This window comes from Aethalodelphis obliquidens, unplaced genomic scaffold (assembly GCF_003676395.1).
Source record: "Aethalodelphis obliquidens isolate GAN/ISIS:26980383/991018 unplaced genomic scaffold, ASM367639v1 scaffold6, whole genome shotgun sequence".
NCBI lineage: Eukaryota > Metazoa > Chordata > Mammalia > Artiodactyla > Delphinidae > Aethalodelphis > Aethalodelphis obliquidens.
Genome location: NW_020837950.1, coordinates 49119799 through 49139443, shown reverse-complemented (window position 1 = coordinate 49139443; position 19645 = coordinate 49119799). Strand labels below are relative to the sequence as shown.

The 19645-nt window shown below is 37.1% G+C and overlaps 1 protein-coding gene and 1 pseudogene across 8 annotated transcripts in view; both read right to left on the bottom strand.

Annotated features, from left to right (window-relative positions):
* ANK2 (ankyrin 2) overlaps positions 1-19645 on the bottom strand; it is a 570766-nt gene that overhangs the window by 49327 nt on the left and 501794 nt on the right. For 5 of the 8 annotated variants that reach the window (XM_027103570.1, XM_027103568.1, XM_027103571.1 and 2 more), the window contains 3 exons: positions 15235-15337; positions 14432-14535; positions 766-990 (listed from right to left, as the gene is read on the bottom strand). In XM_027103570.1, coding sequence (XP_026959371.1) covers positions 766-990; positions 14432-14535; positions 15235-15337 — 432 coding nt within the window. The remainder of the gene's footprint in view (positions 1-765; positions 991-14431; positions 14536-15234; positions 15338-19645) is intronic. The other 3 variants (XM_027103569.1, XM_027103565.1, XM_027103566.1) reach the window with 1 other exon arrangement.
* LOC113619222 (ER membrane protein complex subunit 3 pseudogene) lies at positions 3396-4228 on the bottom strand (annotated as a pseudogene).

Below are 19645 nucleotides of genomic sequence, written 5' to 3'. Positions count from 1 at the left end.
AGAAATGTTTATTTCTGCTCAAAATTGCTACAATGAGCATGGCGAAAGTTATTCTTGATTTGGTCCTCTTAATGAATACTATGCCTAAATAAAATGCCAGTATAATTATAAGACTCAAGGTAGCAATTCTGACAACAGAAAAGAAAAATCACATAGACTAAATTTTTGGATGTTCTATAAAGAACACTGCTCTCCAAAGTGAAGATAATGATTCTGTTTTGTAACTATACAAGACTTTATATTTGGAATAGACTAGTACAGTTGACCCTTGAATGACTAGGCAGGTCCACTTATGCCCTGATTTTTTTCAATAGTAAATATTACAGGACCACACAGGCCGACTCTAAGGTGTATGCGAAGTTTTGACTGTGTGGAGGGTCAGCACCTCTAACCCCTGCATTGTTCAAGGGCCAACTGTATTTTTTTCTCCATGACTTCACCACTTAAATCTCAGATTAAAAAAATACCTACCATCGACCAAAACATGATTATTCATGTTGGGAGTCTAGCACCTACTATCACATTCAAAGAGAAAGAGTAAATAACAGTTAACCTGAATGTTTAATCCATTAATGCCTTAAAATAAGAGGCATTTAAGTGGAGTCAAGCATTGAGGCATTACTTCCAATTCTTAAAAAAATTTCATAGGGGCCAATCTTCTTTCAAAATGTTTTGACGTACCTTTTTCCATTCCATCCTAGTGATTTCATGTGGAGGACACAAGCTCATCGGTGACTAAGTGGGAGGTTTATCAGAAACCCTTACCCAAGGAACTGAGCACCCGAAGGTCCGACTTCAATCAGGCGACTGGCCAGGCCTTCTCCTTCCACCATTGGAGGCATTGTCGCCAGTCTATGGCGTTTGACCAGTCGGCAGGTGACTCGTGTTGGGGCAGTACATTTCCGAGGCGGAATGATGATGCGGAGTCCATTGTGTCTGCATCCTCGCATAGCACCACCTCGGGCGTCCACCATAAAACTAACCAGGAAACTAAAAATTAAAATAGAAGGTTAGATGTGTTTAGAAATATCAATGGCAGATAAACAAGCTTTGTCAAGTTATTTTTTTTCCGTAATGCTCTGTTCTTAAAACATCTCTTTTTTATTTATTTGCATGGTGGCCAAAAATTGCCCTTAAAAGTTATTTTACTTTATACCAATGCCTTTATTTTAATTTGGTTGTTGTTTTAATTTTTGTATTTTTTGATCTGTAGCTAAAGAAGAGTTCTAATTTTTTGGATAATGGTAATATTAAATATAAATTGTAAATTAAAAATATATCCAATTGACTTAGAAAGTAGAATGAAATTATGTAAAGAATATTGATTAGTTTCCTTTTGTTATCAATGCAAATACTTTTGCTTCCTTCTATGTGTGTCCTGAAAAATCCATATTTTGAAATAATATAAGGATAGAGCAGAGGGGAAAGACTAAATTGCAGCTTTTCTAAGTAAACTCAACTTGACTTTTAAAAATTACATCTTGTCCAGATCATTTTAGTATAATTCTATGACAAAAAAATTCACAGGCCTTCTCCCAAGATCAAACCCATGTACATGCATCCTGCTCCGACATCGGCTTACCCAGGATGCAGGTTTTTAACTCATTACATTCTAAAAATAAAAAAGAGGAAAAGCAAAGTAATCAAATGTTTTGGATAGAACCAATTTACTGGTTAAAATGCACTTTTCCACTTCTTACGTAGAAATCTCTCTGCTATACCTTTTTTTTTTTTTTTTTTTTTTTTTTTTTTGCGGTACGCGGGCCTCTCACTGCCGTGGCCTCTCCCGCCGCGGAGCACAGGCTCTGGACGCGCAGGCTCAGCGGCCATGGCTCACAGGCCCAGCCGCTCCGCGGCACGTGGGATCTTCCCGGACCGGGGCACGAACCCGTGTCCCCTGCATCGACAGGCGGACTCTCAACCACTGTGCCACCAGGGAAGCCCTGCTATATCATTCTAATTGAAGGGGTAGATAGGAAACAAAGATTATAAATACCCTCTATTCTGGGTTTTGAAGTGGGAAAACCTGGGCTCATTCTAATGGAGGATACCTGTGCATCATGATTTTCCCCAAATTATAATAAATTGAATATGGAAAGTCATAGGTAGTAATTTAGAAATGTAAAGGCATCTATTATTTTTGCTCCTTTTTTGCCAAGCTAATTACTTGTAAATAGGGGAATAATGATCCAAGGTGACTTGGTTTGTTTATTTTAAGTGTACCAAGAGAAAGGGTTTGTCTGAACTTTGAAGTTGTTTCCTTTGGGCTGTTTCTGCAGCTTAGTTTGAGTTCTTCTCTCTATGTTAGTGTAACACTCATTAAAGCCTTGGAAGCACGCACTTTGTCAAGGAGCAAAAATTAAACCAGGCAATCTGATGGTCATACACATAGACACAAAGACACACACAGTGTGCACACCCTTACACAAATAACATTACTGTCTTTCCCAATTCTCCTTGCATTTGCAAGCTTTTTATACCAAAACAGAAAGAGGAAAGCACCATACAGGTGTATTATGGATCTACTGATAGCTTAACCAGCACAGAACTATACCAGATTCATCACACCTAGACATTGCATCCATGACAACATGTAAAACATTTCAAAGATATTTCATCAAAGTAAGTTATGGGATAGAAACACAATACATTTATGTTATTTTTAGATAAGTGAAGGAAAAATACCTTAGCGTCCTCTTTATAGCAGAACACAACTCATTAAGCATGCTATTAAACAGAAATCCTGTTGCTAGTAATACAAATGGATGTGAAGGAGCCCAGACTGCCTTTCTGAAGCAGGTCGTGCAGGATGAGACCATGAGAAGAGGCGACACACTTCTTCCCACGTGCAGGAGCCGGTCTAGACCTACCAATTCATACCCAGTCCTCTAAGTTTTTAGTATGTGGCACAAACCAACAGTTAAATCCTGAAGTGTGGATATTTCTGGTCTTTATCAAATCACAATGAGAAAATGTTGGCTGCTTTTCTTATTACTAGCGTTTAAGTAGGCTTTTTTTTTTTTTTTGGATCCCAGGAAAACAGGAGTTTACTGTGGTTTAGAATTCAGAATGACTGTACATAATAATTAGGTTTAACTGACAACACTTTTTTTGAAATTTCTGAATTTTTGCTAAGTTTTATATATTATCACTAGCTTGAGTTCCCCCCCTCTCTCTTACTTTTATTACTAGAGTCACCAGAAGGAAAATTTAAAATATTTCAAAAAGAGCTGTTTCTGGGCAAGTCACCCAGCACACACTCCTAATGTTTCCTCTGGTTTCAAACATAAAGGGGAACCCGGCTCAGACAAGAACAATCCTTGCTGCACACCCACCGGCTCATGCATCCCACTTTTTATTCCGAGAGGCTCTAGCTCAAAACGAAAGTTACAAGGTTAAGCGCTACTCCGAGTTCCTGACACAGCTAAACCCTGCTTCGTCTTCAAAAACATAGAAGTCTGTAATTCCTTTCTGAACATGCCTTCGAAGTGGAGGTCTTTGGCCATGAGCTCCTTTCTGACACCATCTAGTGCCCACTGGTGGTCCGTCAGCTCCAAAGCCTCCCACTCTGTCTTAAAAGCTCTATTGATGTCTGCGAGCATGGCCATGGCTGCTCCAGTCATCTGTTCCTGCATTAGCCGTGACTGGACAGCAGCATTATCTTGGCCCAAAATCACAGAGTAAATGCTCCAAAGTCCAAAGACATTGAGGAAATACCAGGATGCAGAACTCACCCAGGAGGCATCTAATGTGAGTAGTTCAATTTCTTGCTGTAGCATAGGCTTAAAACAGAGGGTCCGTGGAAACAGGACCTTGGTTATGACAAAGCCTGAAAATGCCATGTTGATCCATCCACCAATAAGAATCAGAGGGAGGACATTTGTGACATTGCCTTTCATCATGTTGGTGAGCATAGTGGGATCAGTCATAAGAGAAGGAGGCACAAACTTCCTTTTAGTTTTTTGAAAAAACCCATCCTCTGGGCTGTTGAAGTAATATTTTCGTGTCAGGAAAGACTGTTTGGGAATTTTTTTCCATTTTCCCTGAGGACTCTGCTTCGAATTAGGACTTGACTGTCAGAGACTTGTTCCTGGGTGAGCTTCTTGTCACTCTGCAGCAGGATGGACATGTAGTGGCAAATCATGCCCATGAAGAAGGTGATGATAACGATAGGCAGGACCACCCAGAGGCAGATGTTGGAGTCGAGCAGCAGCTCTGGTCCTGCCATTTTCACAGAGAGCCGGCTCCTGGCAGGCTGTAGCTGGGTTGATCTTCACCGGGGCGCGGGCTGCGGGGCTCCTCGTCAAGTTCGCCTCTGGGCCTTCTCACGACCCTCAGCCAGGTGAGCCTGGGACAAAACCACAGCCTCGGCCCTTGCGCCCTGCCCACCGCCAGGCCGCCAGGCCGCCCACTAAGTAGGAATTCTTAAAAAATTATTTTCCATTTGCCTTTTAAAATGCACTATTGCTCAAAAGAATGAGAGAACTGGTAACACTTCTAGATGACTATAAAGGTTTCTTTTCCATTTTACTATTTTCTTTTGACTATGATATTTATGTTGATTTTTATAAAAACTAGAAAAAAGTGACTTAAGTTTCAACCAGTGCTGTTCCAAACTCATTGCTACATTTCTGACTTTCTCTACTTTCTCTGATTTTGTTTCATCTTTTAAATACTAGCAGCACTGGTGAAGAACAGGGACTCAAACCAGTAAGGAACTATATATAATACATCTACTTGATATTATCAATCTTCAATACTATTTGTACCATGTGAAGGCATTTAGGGAATTTCCCAATTCATGTTGCATGCTGTTACATTTCCACTATGTTTATTCCAGTGATGGCTTAGGGTCTACATAACATCTCCATTTAGAACATCTTCTAGAGGTGCAGGATAAAGCAGGGGGCCCCAACCCCCGGGCCAGGAACAGGTATCTGTCCATGGCTTGTTAGGAACCAGGCCGCACAGCAGGAGGTGAGTGGCAGGCAAATAAGTGAAGCTTCATCTGTATTTACACCCGCCCCCCATCGCTCGCATTACTGCCTGAGCTTCACCTCCTGTCAGCATTATGGTGAGTTGTATAATTATTTCATTATATATTACAATGTAATAATAATAGAAATAAAGGGCACAATAAATGTAATGCACTTGAATCATCCCAAAACCATCCCCCTGACCACTGTCTGTGGAAAAACTGTCTTCCATGAAACTGGTCCCTGGTGCCCAAAACATTAGAGACCGCTGCTCTAAGGAATGAATTGAAGTAGCTATGTTCTTGGCTGTAACAATGTTAAAGTAACTATATGTTTGATTACTTTCTCTGATTTTGTGTCATTGGCTGATTTTTTTTTTTTTTTTTGGCGGTACGCAGGCCTCTCACTGTTGTGGCCTCTCCCATTGCGGAGCACAGGCTCCGGACGCACAGGCTCAGCGGCCATGGCTCACGGGCCCAGCCGCTCCGCGGCATGTGGGATCTTCCCGGACCGGGGCACGAACCCGTATCCTCTGCATCGGCAGGCGGACTCTCAACCACTGCGCCACCAGGGAAGCCCTGACTGATCTTTTTAAAATTCTCTTTTGTTCTCATTTACTCCATAATTTCCACGCCCCTTTTCATGCAACAATTTGTTACCCTCCTAGTAAGTACTAGGTGCCCTGCTAGGAACCAAGTGAGAATACAGAAAGTAAAGACGTAGTTGCTGCTGCCGAGATGCTCACAGTCTAAGCCCCAAATGTCACATGATGGTTTCACTTACTCAGAATCACTTACTTTCCTAATCAACGAGAAATGAATTAAACCATATATAGAAGCCATATCAGTGCCACAATGACAGTGACCTTGTTCTCCATATTTCTTCCTGTGTCCCCTCAGTGCCTAGCACAATGTAAATAGAGCACATAGTAGGTAGTTAATAAATAATTGTTGAACAGTGAATGAATGGAAGAGTGAAAATGGTAAGTTGTGAGAAGCTGTATATATTTATTTCTTATTGAGAAGAAGCCTAAAATAGAAGGTTATTTAATTCTCTGGTTCCTGGACAAACAATCCAGTCAGACCTCATTCAAATTACTACACTCAGATATTTCAGCTCATAAAATAGCAAAACAGTTGAGAAGGACCGACCTCAATGTTAAATATTCCTCTATAGGTATTTTACTGCTCCAAAATGAGAGACCCAATATATTTATTTCCCTTGATAGAGGATGAAGAAAGACCAAAGATTTGAAAATAAAAGAACTTAAAGACCGGAGCTGCAAGTAGATAAGTTTAACTATATGTGTCTCGGTGTCATCACAGATCTGGAAAATTATATTTAAGTACTGCACTGGAACACAAAGTAAATTGGAAAAATTTAGGTGCCCATGTGCATAATTCAGAGAAAAGAAAAATTAAATTTCCAATGAAAACAAGTTTTTGTGTCTTTATCAAATAACTAAAGGAAATGCAACAGAGTAACAAAAAGCAACAAGCTCTACTGAGGGAATTATTTGACAAGAGAGACAGAGAGAGAAAGAAAGAGACAAAGAAAGGGGTGGGGAGGGAGGGAGGGAGATGGAGAGGAAAGTAAATCAGAAGGATATCAAGAAAGAAACAAAAGCATTGGAAGTCATGAAAGAGCTAAATACTGATAGTAAAAATTAATAAAAATGTTTACAAATTTAGCAAGAAAATACCCTAAGCCAATCAGACTCAAATAATGTAACTGCAGAATAAACAACCAATTAAAAAGCTGACTATGTAGAACTCTATACCAAAAGAAGTCTTTTCTTCAAATAAGAGGGAATAAGAGAAATAATGATTCAAGATTATATCTAGTGCTGATGAAAAATCTTTTAGATAAAAGTCAACATGCTAATCATTAATCCCAATAGTTTGTAATATAAAATTAGGTTAGCATTTGAGCATTTTCATTTAAAAAATCAGAATCAAAAGGTGTCACTATTTGGATAGGAAGTAGAATTAGTGGATAGTTATTTTGTGATGTATAAAACAATTTCAAGGGACATCCCTGGTGGTACAATGGTTAAGAATCTGCCTGCCAATGCAGGGGACACGGGTTTGAGCCCTGGTCTTGGAAGACCCCACATGCCGTGGAGCAACTAAGCCCATGCGCCACAACTACTGAGCCTGCACTCCAGAGCCCGCGAGCCACAACTACTGAGCCCGCGTGCCACAATTACTGAAGCCCGCGCGCCTAGAGCTCGGCTCCTCAACAAGAGAAGCCACCACAATGAGAAGCCCATGCACCACTACGAAGAGTAGCCCCCGCTCGCCACAACTAGAGAAAGCCCTCGTGCAGCAATGAAGACCCAAAGCGGCCAAAAATAAATAAATGAAATAAATTTATAAAAATTAAAAAAAATTTTCAAAAAGCTAAAAGCAGATTATAAAAGACCATTTACTTTTTTTGGTACCATAGGAAAAAGTGAAAGGTTGGAAAGGAGGGAGTCATTATATGAATCAGTTCGCATACTAGGTTTGATTAAGTAAATATGATTTTCTCATATGTTCAGATTAAAAATGGGACAAGATAATGCCTATAAACAGTTGGAGATGAAAGGAGTTGAAGTAAAAACATGTAATTAAGTATGCACAGAGGTATCGTATATGGATTAAAGCTAAGCTCCACTGTTTGTGAGCACTGACTAAAGCCTCATCTGTCAATGAAGGATAATCATACCACCACTTAAGGGCAGAGTGAGGATTAAATCATGTATGGGTAAAGCATATAGAATTCAATAAATGCTTGTTCCCATCATTTTCCTTTCCTGGCACCATATGGTTTTATATGTCTTAAAAATTATAGTATAATATAATACCTAAAAAATAAACAGAGAAACTAACGTTTATTAAATACCTACAATGAACCCGGAACTTTGTTAAAGCAGTTTAATATGGAGTTTTCATTGGTTTATGAACTGTACTATTCAAAGAAGATATAAAAATACTATTATCACAGAGCACAAGATAATGCAGCAAGTACCATGCTGTTTCCTGGATACAACTCTGATCTACCAAGAGATCTATCCCTGTCTTGAATTATTGCTGTAACCTCGGGCAAGGCACTTAACATCTTTAGGTTTCAGTTTTCTCATCCATAACATGAGAGACATTAAATTCTTAAACTCTAAGGTGGCCTTCTGGTGTTAAAATTCTAACTAGGTTAGGCAACCTATTGGAATATTCCATTTCAGATGTTCTGGAAGCATTCCTAATTGGAAAATAAACTGCTACTCCTGCAAGAAATATACACTATTTTTGCTGTATGGTTAAAACAGTCAAGGAGCAGTTTTGCAGAAAATGTATACACATACTGCACTAAACATTGACTTCAGACTGTACAGACAAAAAACATCACGTAACATACTCGGTTTTAACTGTATATCTTACTCTCCAAATGAAATTCAACAATCATGCAAAGTAGAAACTCTTATTGAAGTTTTCTAAATTGTGAGATACGATGTTATCACAATTTAAAAGGAATAAAAGCCAAAGCAATCCACCATTATTATGCAGATGACTTGCCTAGGAATATGTAGTTGATTAGCTAGACAGGTACATGCTTCAGAGGAGGCAGCAGAAAACAATAATTCTGCACTTTTGAGGACTATATCCTCCACCCCAAAAGTTATGAATCCTTAGGTTTACTTTTAACTCATCCAGGACCATGGGGTGGGGACGGGGAGGACACTGCAGCATTCGAAGTTAGTTATTGATTGAAAATAGGGGAAAAAAATGTCATCAGGGTGCTTCAGTGATCCACATATACATAGCAAGAGGGCCTTAAATCTGATTTCTGGGGCACTATGAGAAAACCGTATCATGAGCTCTTTCTCCTCTATAATTTCCTTAATTCCTTCCCAATCTTTGAAATTCCATGAACTGAAAAACTGATGAAAAACGGCTTTGAAAAAAGTGCCTCAAACTTGTTAAAATCACCAAAATATTTATCACTCACTATGTTCATGTATAGAAACATAATATTTAGTGTGTATTTCAGAAAAAAGTAAAAGAATGGATGTAAATTTTTCAAAATTGAAGACGGTTTTATTTGTAGGCAATCTTTAGTATCATGATGGATGACTGTAAAATAAAATATAATAATCAGCAGTTTGAGAAGAACCTTTAAAAATAACTTTATTAAAATGAAATAGAATAATGGATATCTTTAGAACACTGGAATCATTCTACAGCACAATTTGTAAAATATCAAAAGGCTGCATTTAAAGTAGTACTAGCAAGCAAATGCACTATTAATAAACTTTCAGCCCTTGGTTCACCTAGAATATAGTTAAAAAAAAAAAACCTCTGCTAAGTGACACTTAAAATCACAGCCTTTACTATAACTTGAAAATAGCTCAACCAATTTGCAGAATTGCTGGAATAGCATTTTTCAGCTCTATGTAGCACTTGTTCTCACAAAAGAAGCTAAGATATGGAGACCCATGACCAAGACAGGCTCTCACTTTAGGTCTACATTCATTTTGTACAACCCCACCTAATTTCCAATAAAATAAGAAATACCCACTTTCTCTATACCATATGGCCATGATATGGATAAAATACATCATTCTCCCTCTCTCTCTCTCTCGCTAGGTATGGTCACACTAAAGCATCCTGAGGCAGGGTATATGCAGAAGGAAATGACAAAAGGAGGAGAGGAAGAGGCAACATGTTCAGAGAAAGAATTATGCAGAAGTTCACCTGCTGTTGTCACGATCAAGACATGGAGAGGTGCGGCTGCAACAGAATAGATACTTTAGCACAGAGAAGGAATGGATAACGTGAAATATAAAGAAGGAAATCAGAAGTGACTTTCAACTGAGATATATTATTTATATACCAATACCGTATTCATTGAAAAAAAGATGGAAATACAAATGAGATACAGCTCTATGCAAATGCTGAGAGAAGAGCCAGGTACAGGGGCTCTGTAGCAACTCCCAGGTTAGGGAACTGGGATATTATAAAATCACTGGAACATGGATTTGTAGCCTTATTCAACTCTGGCTTACGTGGGCACTTAAAATCTAAATGTCCAAGAAGCTACAAAGCATCAAAGGGCATTATAATGAGAGTTTCAAAGTTTTCGATTTGATGGACATAGTGCCTCCAAAGCTTTTCTTTCATACTTTTAATACTTTCAAAATAATGGTAATGACCTTTTGGGCTCTTACAGAAGAAATGCAAACAGAAAAGGCACAATTAAAAAAAAATAGCTCCAATGACACACAATAGCATAAACTACAAGGCAGAGTAGGTAACATTAATTACCTACTAGTAAGTAACAGAAACTATGCAAACAAAATCTTAGTGCTTTTTTCAAGACTTTCACTCCCTGTTTTGGGGATTGCTGTCTTCCTCGCTGGTCATATTGTTGAATCCCACTTTACAGTCCTGCCTTTCACTCCTCTTCTACCTGAGTCTGCTCTTCCTCAAAACACTCCATACGTTTTTCACAGAGTTCACTTGGGTTTTCAACACCTGATGATATATAAATGGATATACATATCCTTTGGACCAGAAACCCAGCCTTACAAAACAGTTGTTTTGCTACTTATAAAATAATTTTCTTCATCCAGAAGAATTTACCTTCATGTACCTTTTAAAAAAGGAGTGTTTGAAATACACTAACAGCTAAATTAACCGCTATATGTACTTAGATAAATATTAACGTTGTCAAATGAGAAACAGCTTTAACTTCCTTGAGTTTCAAATATCACCTTCCACTATTTGAGCTAACATCTTTACTTTTTTTTTTTTTAAATAGACTATATTTTTTAGAGTAGTTTTAGGTTCACAGCAGAACCATCTTCAACATGTTTTTATGAAAAGTCCTTTAAAAGATTACTTTCTTATTGACTTCTAGTTACCATATCTTGTAGTATAACATCATGAATTGACATTTATTTGTTGGCACTTGGCTGTTATTAAAAAAGTATAAAAATAAAGACTTTCGAAATAATATTTCAAATGAGTCACAAAACTAGCTCTCACTAGAAACTTGTGCCTTACATCTGTTGATTCATTATGCACTTATGAAATAGGGAAGATTAAATTCAAATTCAATCTTGTCCAACCTTGTGTTGGATGTGATTATGACTGGGATACTAGAAATAATAATTGTTGGTTAGAGTGTGAATCAGTAAGGCAACTTCTTCAAGAACAACAACAAAAATATTACTGTCAGCCTTTCTTTTGCTAGCTATTGGCTGTATCTCTTGGTCAGAACAGGTTTTTTAATCACTGATACCTATTCTCCTATAGTGACAGACATTAGTCATCGGAAACAGTAGAAGTAAAAGAAAATCACTAATAGTGCTTATTGGTAGAAGCTGTGTCTTCCATTAATCTAAAATCCCTTTATCTAATCTAATAGAACATTATACATCAAATTAGTGGCATATGCATATAAAAGCTGACTTTATTATCCCTTCTATCAAAAATTATTTTTTTCTTACATTTTGGGCAGATTTTGAAGTGGCTTAGGAATTCACCCAATTAATTAAAGAGAAACTCAGTTCCTTGAAAACTATATAAAAACTATTACTCAGGAATCTGGTGTATAATGAATAAAATTACATGTCATTGTTACATGATATATTATGAATTTTATTCATATACATTCATATCATGGTAGCTTTCAAATACCATCACCCTCAGAATCATTGAGTTTTCAGTGGTAACTACCCATCCTCTTAGAGTCATCTTTTGCACTGTGTTCATTCAAATACTATAGTAGAGACACAACTTTATGATAGATTACCTGATTAAAAATAATAAGTCAAACACTGCCATTATGAACTGTACCACATTGGTTATCGTCATTTAGAGGATTCAGAACACATTTTGTTTCACTGATTTGGAATTTGTTAAAGATGTGGAAAATGTGTATGGGGATTATATAAATACTAATGACTACAATCTATTGAGTACTTATTCTTTCTAGGCAAAATACTAACTACTTAAGAAGTGTCAAATCCTTAAAGCTCCACTATGGAATTCATAATATAACATTCATCTTATAGGTAAGTAAACTGAAACTTATATATTTTATACAACTTGCCCAGTGTCACATATTGAGTGTCAGGGCCAGGATCTGAATTCTGATTGATCTGATTCCAAACACACTCTTAACCATCATGTTATCTCTCTTCCAGAGATTGTCTTCCAAGTTCAAATAACAACACATAGGTGTGTTTCTTAAAGGTAGTGGCTAGGTTTTACTCATCTATGTTCCTTAGTGCCTGGCACAAGGTTTGATACATTGTAGAATTCAACAGTGTGTGAAGAATGAATACTTAAGTAAATGGAAAGGATAAAAAATATTTGAAGTAACTAGTCATATGTTAATTACCTAAGTCACCCTTAAAGTCAAACGTTTATTAGGCAATTTTGTTCCTTTTTAACAGTTTGTATAAAACATATATATCTGCTCTATTGGTACTTGTAGAATACACCAGTGCCAAGGCCCCAGTGACAGAGACTGTGATGTAACTGATTTGAGTTGGGGCCCAGGCATCAATATTTTTTAAAGCTCCCAGGTGATACCAATGTACAGCCAGCGTTGAGGATTAGCATCAGTGATCAGGTGTGAAGTTAACAGAAAAACTGATTTATTAGAGACCAAGATTTTAAAGATCCTTATTTTAATGAGTGATTAAACTTTAACCACTGGATACTCTTGTTTCATCATAAGTAATCAATTCTAATTACTTACACATGTATCTAGTTTTATACTATTGGTATGTATATTGATGTACGTCATCTGAGTATTTTACTGCCCTTCAGTAGTTAAGACTTCTTAAAGAAATTCCTTTTATAACGTAAATTATTTTGGAAATTGAAATATCACCATAACACTTTGACTCTTTTATAAATTCAGTTACTAATAGTTAATTACATTTTGCTTAAAATAATCTTGTCACTTTGTAGGCTGGGTATAGGCTTCAAATACTAGACTATGGTTTCTAGATTCTGAACTATTATCCATCAACACTCTAGGTCCAACTTTCTTTTTTTTTTCTTCTCATCATTGTTGAAAAACTTAGTAGCAGAATACAATGTTATGCTTTTTGAGTAATTTATAGCTGTCAGATTTTAATTATTTTATACTTAAAAATATGTAAGTAAATTTGGATGAGGTTTAATTGATTTTTATTCCCTTGAATAACACCTGCATCAAGGACTAGCTTTTACTTATTTAACAAAGAAGAGTATTATGATTATTTTCAATAACTAATTTTATATTCATTCTCCGAGCCTTTAACAGAAGATCAGGCTAAGAAGTACAACATTTTTAACTACGATATCTTAGAATGCTTTCCTGAAAGGAGAATATTTTTTTTATATTTATTTATTTTGGCTGCTCTGGGTCTTAGTTGCAGCATATGGGACCTAGTTCCCTGACCGGGGATCGAACCCCGGGCCCCCTGCACTGGGAGCACGGAGTCTTACCCACTGGACCACCAGGGAAATCCCTGAAAGGAGAATATTTTAGAATAATCAGAACAAGAAAGAATCTACTAAAAATAGTTCTGGGGATTATGGAAAAAGAGTTTGGGATAATAATTTAAATCAAAATATTATATTTAGTTAGATAAAATATGGCAGGGATTAAAAGTGATTAAATAAAAACATCTTAAAAGTTTATATGTAATTATGAAATTACTATACAACTTGACACCATTGAAATGTAAGGAAAAAAGCAATCATGAAGAGTTTACAATTTAAAACTCCTTAAGGAATGTATATTCCACATAACTGAATTCTTATAACTTAAGATGATCTTTAAGAATGTTTAAAATTATTAACTCAAAGCCCTACTTTTTAATGAGTTGATATAAATAGGCAGCATTTCTCAAGTAGTGGCAAATATATTATCTGGATGACTTTTAAAAGATAACTGAGAACCCGACTGGTTGCATTCAAATTTTCCTTTTTAGAATATCCCTACTTCAAACAGCTTGTGAACTCCTCTATACATTTGTATGACTCACACTTCTGTAAACATGATTTTAAATGCATTAATACATAAGCAAAGGCATTTATGAAACTAGTCAGTTAATCTTAGTAAACAGAAATTTCAAAAAAGCAAATGATCTTGCCCCTCTTTTCAAGGCCATCTTAAAGACAAAAATGTGAACAGTAAGGAGGCCACTGGTATACTCTGGTTAGTTAGCAAGCTGTCTGACGCAATTCTACGACTTATTTGAAAACAATGGTCAGTTCTTCTATGCTGAATTCGACGCTTTTTGCTGGTTTGTTTGTGTGGATAGAGTCCATGGTGGATAAGGCAGTGACAAGTTTTCAAAAAGGTCACTTCCCCTGTAAGCTAGCCATCAGCTAAAGCTACTGGACAAAGCTGTTATTTTCACTCATCTCTTTTTACCTCTCGATCTGGATGCATAATATTGATTTACTTACCCTGAATGAATAGGGCTGGAAGAAAGAGCCACGTTGTCTAAGTTCTCAGTGCCCCAGCTTAGACGATAAGAATTCCTTTCTGCCTCCTTGGCTAGAGTTGACACCTAAACACAAAGAACACTGGATTTAATAAAAAGACGTTCCTTCAGTTAAATTAAAATATAATGAACTTTAATAAAATGGCGTGACAGGAAAGTGGTATTACCTGGAAAAACGCTCATTTAAAAATATGATAGAAGACCAAGGCATTTAAAATGTATCTTTATAATGCATTCCCATTTAAATTATATTATTGATATAGGATCACATTTCTGTAATTGTCTTTGAAAAGAGTAGGTGTTCATCTACTTCCTATATCCAGCCAAAGTTGATAAAATTATATCTAAAATGAAAATATTCCATAACAAATTCTATATCTTTTCTAATAGAAAACAATTTTAAATATAGAGAGACATATTTTAACCTGTACCTTTCATCTTTTACCTTAAATGCATCCTACCTTACATTTTCCTTTAATAGAGATTTTATAAAGGAACTGAGTTTTATATATAATGTCCACTCGGAAGAATCCAGTATAGCTGAAGAAACAAGCAGTATGTTATTTTAGAAAAACTCTGCTCACTGAAAAATGCAGCAAACATTTTTTATGTTTTAGAAAAACTCTTAAATCCCTTATCCTAGATTATCAACTGAATTAGTACAATTTTTTTTAGATTAAAAAACTTCCTCTGGACATTTCCGGCATCCGATAATGCTAAAAAGCTCTCCAGAAAGCAGAAATGTGAAGGCAAAAAGTCACATACCTGGTGACTGGGGATCACAACTGTGTCGTCAATCATGGCACTGTCCCTCAGGTATGAGGCATGGCTCAGGGTGTGAGACCTGTCGGAACTGAAGGATCGAAGGCTGGTAGGTTGGCAGGAGGTCATGGTCAAATACCAACAGCAGTAGTAGGGTTGGGAGGATGAAATGACGAGCCGAGCAGGAGAGTGAAAAAAGCGTGCTATTAGCTAACAGTGCAACTTCCAGGGGGACATAAATCGCAACCGTGGAAGAAGGAAACACAGGTCTCCGTGTTGCCGTACCTCTCTGTCCCACAGCTAAACTAACGTATCTTTTGACTGGTTCCTACCACTCAATGGCAAGGGCACAAGGGAATCCAGAAGATAAAATTTGATACTCCTAATCTGATTCATTTTCTTCCCAGAAATGTTTGAAACCAACAACTGTAGCTTACTTACTGCCAGTATAAGAAATTCACACAGAAAATAATTCCAGGATAGATTGCTTAAATCTGTGTTAAATGTAAATCTCCCTGCAACTAAGAAAAATGTTAGGGGGCAGGGGAGGGGAATAAGACAGCCCTTGGAGAGAATGAAATGAAAGCACAGGTTCCTCATTTTCCTTTCTCTCCACGCCTCTTTTTCCTCCTCTCCAACTGTGAATGACTGAATGTTCGTGCACACCCCTGGAAGCTACAGAGTGAGATGAACTGTGGCCAGATGCATGTTTCCTGAGGAAGTGGTGTCCCTCCTGTTTGCCCCTGGTGTTTCCAACAATGCTATTTCAAAGGACAGCACTGTTCCTCGTGCATGTCCTGTGTGTGGTGAGTGAAGCACCACAGAGTGCTGGTTGCTGTGGCAATGAGATGCAAGAGCACAAGAAACTGTTTCCAAGACCAACCCACAAAACACACACATCCGCCAGCACGAAAACGAACTACCAGTAGACACTGACCCAAAACTGAGGTTTGGCTTCAAAATGGGATTTAGGCCTTGATAATCAATGCTTTACACTTCTGATAAATCTGAATTTCAAAGTTCTGAATTATATACTCAAATGAAATTGGTGAACCTTGACATTTGCATAGATGCAATTTCATTCCTTCCTAGTCAATTTGTGCAATCAAATGACAAATAGATTGATAACTTAAATAAACTATATTTTATACATGTTAGTCCAAGTATTAAAGATCTGTATTCAAAATATTAGCCCAAAGCCCATAGGGGAAAATAAAGAGATATGCAAACTTTCACAATATTGATAGAAGCAAGGTTTCATTTACGTTTAGCTAGTAGGTATTTGGCTAGTGAAGCGCTACAGAATTATGGACTAAACATCAAGTTAGCATATTTATTAGCAGAAGCTATTTTCTTTTGCAAATATAGCTAAGTTTGTAAGCCATATACTGTCATCTTTATGAGGTGTCAATATTGCCAACTTCAATTATTTTTGAGGAAATCATCACTTGGTAGATAATTCATAGTAATTTGGGGCTTTCTCCTATTCTGCTGTAGGATTTATGCCCCCAAAGTAAATGCCGAATATTAGAGGGTAAGTGACATGAATCAAAAAAAGTTTAAGTGTCTGATCCTGGGACTTCCCTGGCAGTCCAGTGGTTGAGACTCCACGCTCCCAATGCAGGGGACATTGGGATCTCTGGCTGGGGAACTAAGATCCCACATGCCACATGGTGTGGCCAAATAAATAAATAATCAAATATACTTCAATAAAAAATAAAATAAATATTTAATTGATCCTATGTTTTTACACCTATATTAATCTGTGTTTATAATAAAATCAAATCTAAATAGAATTTGACAATATACTATTTTATGTTATATAAGCTCTTGGGGAAGATTGAGGCTCCTGACACGGCCAAGGCAGGAGCAGCCTGAATGCCTAGCAAACCTATTCACAGGGGTTTTAGTCCTGGCACTTGGAAACAGCTTACATTATAGCTGTTTTTACAGCTGTGCAGTTAGATTTTGATGGTGCGCTTCATAAACAGGCTGCTGTGACCAACCTTGGTGTGACCTTGAAATTGAGGATGGGAAGGTGATTAAATTATTGGGGAAAGGGGTTTTTAATCTCAGCAAAAGCTTGTCTCAATTAGTGGACTGAGCATTTTTTTTTTCTTGCACTTGTATTGTTTTGTACCAGGCAGCACTAAGATCAACAGCTCTTAAATTCTATTATCCTTTATTTTGTTTTGAATTGAGCCAAGAGAGGGCAAACAGTAGAGAGGTCAACCTCTTGAAATGATATGGTGTCTACAGGCGCAACCATCTGCCCCCATTAGTTCTGCTGGGCTCAGATTTGTTAATTACTTAATCTCTATCCTCAGCTTTAAAATTCAAAGATCCAGATGGTGACTTTACACATTTAAAAGTGCTAGATTCGTATGAATGAACAGTACTAAAGGACCAACAGGCACTGGAGTAAAGGAGTAAAGATGCCTGCTCATAACAGCAAGTAGAGACGTCGTCACTACGTAGATTAACCCTTAAAGGCAGCACTGGAATAGTAGAAACACAGGTCTCAAAGGGGAAATGGAAATTTAGCTTGGACGGGAACAACTCGAATGGCAAAAAGAAGGTACCTCAAATAAGACCCAGTGACGTGGCTGCCACCACTGTAAATGTGTAAACTTTGAAAAAAAGGCAGCCAGATCTCAATGGCCACTCTCAGGGAGGCACCACAACTGGGTGGATGTCTGTCTGCTTTAGGAACGAGGTATAAAGAGCTCATCTGGCTGTGAATGTAGAGCTACATCCTGCAATCAGTGTATCAGTAATAAAGGTGGATTACTGATATCCATCTACCCAATACCTGGGTCTATCTTTCAATTGGTTTTGAAACAGGAGCAAAGGGGTGTTGGTGCTATTTTTTGTCTTTCCTAGAGCCCCAACAGGAAAGAAATACAGGGGGAGAAGAAAGGAAAGAAAGAGACAAAGTGACTGACCACAAAAAGGAGATTGGGGTAGGGAGAAAAAGATATTAGAAGATGCAGACAGAGAGTGAGGAAAGTTGGAGAGACAGAGGGAGAGAGAATAAGTTGAAACTATATGTCTAAATATCTCTATCCTCTGATTTTATTCTAGTTCACTCTGCTTACTGCCTTCTAAAATGCTAATTGGTATTTAATCAATGTTTATAGTTCTAACTGATCTTTTTTCTATGACGTCATAGAATCTACTTAAATGAAATATATGAAGTAAGAATATTCCAAGAGTAAAGGAATCATGACCAGCACAAAGGTCTGGGATAACTCAAGTCTCTGGATCAGAAATTGCCTACCCTGATTTAAAACAGTGCAAGCAAATTCAAATATTTTGCAACAGAGTTGCTTTTTTTTTTTTTTTCCAGTAAGTCAGAGGTGGTGCTGTTCAGTTAATAAATCTGCAATAGCACATATCCATAAAAGTGTAAATTTTTACTTGCTGTTTAGCTAAGGGATAGGCCAAGAGTTTTTTATGATCTTAAATTTATACTTTTTTCACCATGATACAACTGGTTTCTGGACACATATTAGGTGGTATCAAAGTCTGTAATTCCACAGAAAAGTATAATAATTACTATCTTAGGAAGCTGCAATATTTATTAGACATCCAATGAACGGTGTTTTCAAACCTACTGAGCAAGTGAATATCCAAAAATGTCAATGTGTCTGATTTAATACATGGAGAATCTTTTGTGGTTCATTGTTATTTAGCGTTTTGCATTGAATTTGAATAGTATTTTTAATTTGTGAGTAATAATAAAATAAAAGGGACACAAAATCCAGCGAATCAAATTGACTGTGTTTCTATTCAATGTGATTAAAATTTACCTATTTTTATTCTTCTGCATCCATGTACATTTTAGGCATCTGAATCATTTTTTTTTTTAATCATCTCCAACTATACATAGGCTCGTTAGGTTCCTTTTGCGGAAGCCATGCTAATGTTTTATCAACCACAAGGTGGAGCTGTGACCGTTAAAACAGTCAGGCCTGGGGCCTGTCACAGACTGATTCTAGTAAAATACTCACCCTTCTAGCTTGAATAGATATTCAATACATAAAAATCCTAATCTGAGAATAAATCCATAATTCTAGAATATAAGCACCCCCTGCCAAGACAGACAGACAGACAGACAGACAGACAGACAGACAGACACACACACACACACACACACACACACACACACACACATACATACATTGAGCAGGGAGCAGGGAAATGTGGATGTATCCAGGAAAATCATGTTTTCATGCTATGTAATACCTACCTGGGCATGGTACTATTGAAAGCACACCAAATAAAGAAATAATGAAAAGGAAAAAAATGGTTACCGAAAAAAGGTAACTTATATTGAATTGTCTAAGCAAAATTTAAAAAATAAATAAAACACTGCATTGCAATCATGAAAATGAGATACTGACTATAATTC